Source organism: Pteropus vampyrus, unplaced genomic scaffold (assembly GCF_000151845.1).
Source record: "Pteropus vampyrus isolate Shadow unplaced genomic scaffold, Pvam_2.0 Scaffold31, whole genome shotgun sequence".
In the NCBI taxonomy this organism is placed as follows: domain Eukaryota; kingdom Metazoa; phylum Chordata; class Mammalia; order Chiroptera; family Pteropodidae; genus Pteropus; species Pteropus vampyrus.
This window is the reverse complement of record NW_011888812.1, coordinates 11,094,003-11,096,219: the sequence shown is the minus strand read 5'-3', so window position 1 is coordinate 11,096,219 and position 2,217 is coordinate 11,094,003. Positions and strand designations below refer to the sequence as shown.

At 41.5% G+C, this 2,217-nt stretch overlaps 1 protein-coding gene across 1 annotated transcript in view; it reads right to left on the bottom strand.

Moving 5' to 3' along the window:
- PTPRJ (protein tyrosine phosphatase, receptor type J) overlaps positions 1 to 2,217 on the bottom strand; it is a 45,043-nt gene that overhangs the window by 13,339 nt on the left and 29,487 nt on the right. Inside the window, exons 15-16 of the mRNA XM_023528794.1 lie at positions 2,039 to 2,189; positions 273 to 363 (exon numbers count right to left, since the gene is read on the bottom strand). Coding sequence (XP_023384562.1) covers positions 273 to 363; positions 2,039 to 2,189 — 242 coding nt within the window. The remainder of the gene's footprint in view (positions 1 to 272; positions 364 to 2,038; positions 2,190 to 2,217) is intronic.

Here is a 2,217-nt window from a genome sequence, read left to right as displayed (position 1 = left end):
GAAACTGACAGGCCTGGTCCAAGCCTGGTCCTGCCATGACTATCCGTGACAAGTCACTTAGCCACTCTGTGCCTCGTTTTCCCTATTTCATAAGGCTGTCATGAAGAATGAATTCAACAGAACCTGCTAAAATACAGTGCTTGGCACACGGGAGGGGACTAATGAATGGCTGTAGAAGTGGCTAGTTAGTACCTTGACTCCCTCTCCTCTACTGTTACCGCTGCAGAGACCAGTGACAAAGAAGGGAAGATGGTGTGGGAAAAACAACTTACAGGGCAGAACATTATTATAGCGATTCTTTCCTCTATTCTCAGCCAGTTCAGCTGCATATTTAGGCAGACTAATTCCAACAAGCTTCAGATCCTGAAAATAAAACAAAGGAGTTGTTCATTTAGTGTTCAGATGTTATTGAAACTGAGCAAAAAGTATGACCGAATAAAGTGGGACTGCAACATGATACTACGGCTAACATTATAGTGTTATACATCGTATTATGTCCTATATGATATACAGGAAAGTTGTTAAGGGAGTAAATTCTAAGAGTTCTAAATTTTTTTCTATTTTTTTCCTTCTTTTCTTTGTATTATCTCTAGATGAGAGGATGGATGTTAGCAGAACCAACTGAGGTAGTCATTTCGCAAAATACTATCGTGCTATATGCCTTAAATTATACAGCGATGTATGTCATTTATCTCAATACAACTGGAGAAAGAAATATATTCAATTTATTATTTGCAATTGTACCTCGATACAACTTTTTTTCAAGGGGGAATACGAAGATGTTATGGGTTAAATCATAGTTCCAAATAAGATTGCATTCACAGGTACTGAAATTTAGAACTTCAATCTATCTGTCTTTTGGGGGGCCATAGTCTTTGCAGATATAATCAAGATGAGTTCATACCGGAGCAGGGCAGGCCCTTAACCCACTACAACTGATGCCCTTTTATAAGAGAAGAGACACAGAGGCAGACACACAAGGGCAGATGGCCATGCGAAGATGAAGACTGCATTGGAGTTTTGCTGCCACAAGTCAAGCTCCCAGAAGCTGGATGAAGCAAAGTGGGACCATGGGGGGACCAGAGGGAGCACAGCCCTGCCTGACACCCTGATTTTGGACTTCTGGCCTCCAGAACTGTGAGAGAATTATTTCCTGTTGTTTTAAGCCACCAGTTTATGGTACCTTGTTATGGCATCCCTCGGAAACGAATGCAAAGGTTAAAAGAAAAAAGACGACCCTTGCCTTTGAGGAGCTTATGACCCGGGACAGAGGTGTAGACAGAAAAAACTAACGTTACAACAAGGCAGAATTAAGTAAATGTGAATATTGGTAACAAGCACCATGGCACAGGTGAAACAGGCACGAGGACACAGAATTCAAGTCTTCCTAATGCCATCAGAGAAAACCACACAGAGGTGACGGTCGAGCTTTGAGTTGTGTGTTAGGTTGAATGGTGGCCCCAAAAAAGACATGTCCACGTCCTAACCTGTGACATGACCTGATTTGTGAAAAGGGGCTTTGCAGATATAACTAATTAAGACTCTGAAGATGCGATCATCCTGGATTATCAGGTGGGCCTAAATCCAATAGTGGTGTCCTCACAGACACAGGGAGGAAGAGGAAAAAACAGGCAGAGACTAGGGTGATGCAGCCCTAAGCCAGGGAACCTCTGGAGCCACCAGAATTTGGGAAAGGCAAGAAAGGATTCTCTCCCTAGGGGCTTTGGAGGGAGCTTAGCCCTGTGGATACCTCGAAGTGTCTTTCCAGCTTCCCAATTACTCTATTTAATAGCCCTTTAACTTAATTTCCAGTTCCTATACATTTCTGCAGAATCTTCCGGTATGAACAAGATTAAACATGTAACCCACTAGGATCGAAAGTCCAACTAAGTGCTCAGAGCCAACACGGCAACAGTGTAACCCCATAGGACACACAAAGCTCCTACCCAGAGCTTCACCTTAAAACAAAAATGGCCAGTTTTCCAACTTTCAAGAGAAACACAAAGCAATGAAAAACATAATATCTACTACCACGTACTTCATATTCTTCTGCAAACCCACAGTTGGAGTCAGCTCGCTGTTTCTTAAAATAGGCTTCAAAATTCTCCACTCTGATCAACTTGGATCTAAGAAAACAAAGCCATGTATTAGGATTTTCTTTATATTTGATAAAGTTCACACTCAAAATAGTAAAATACAAGTTATAAAAAAAAAAAA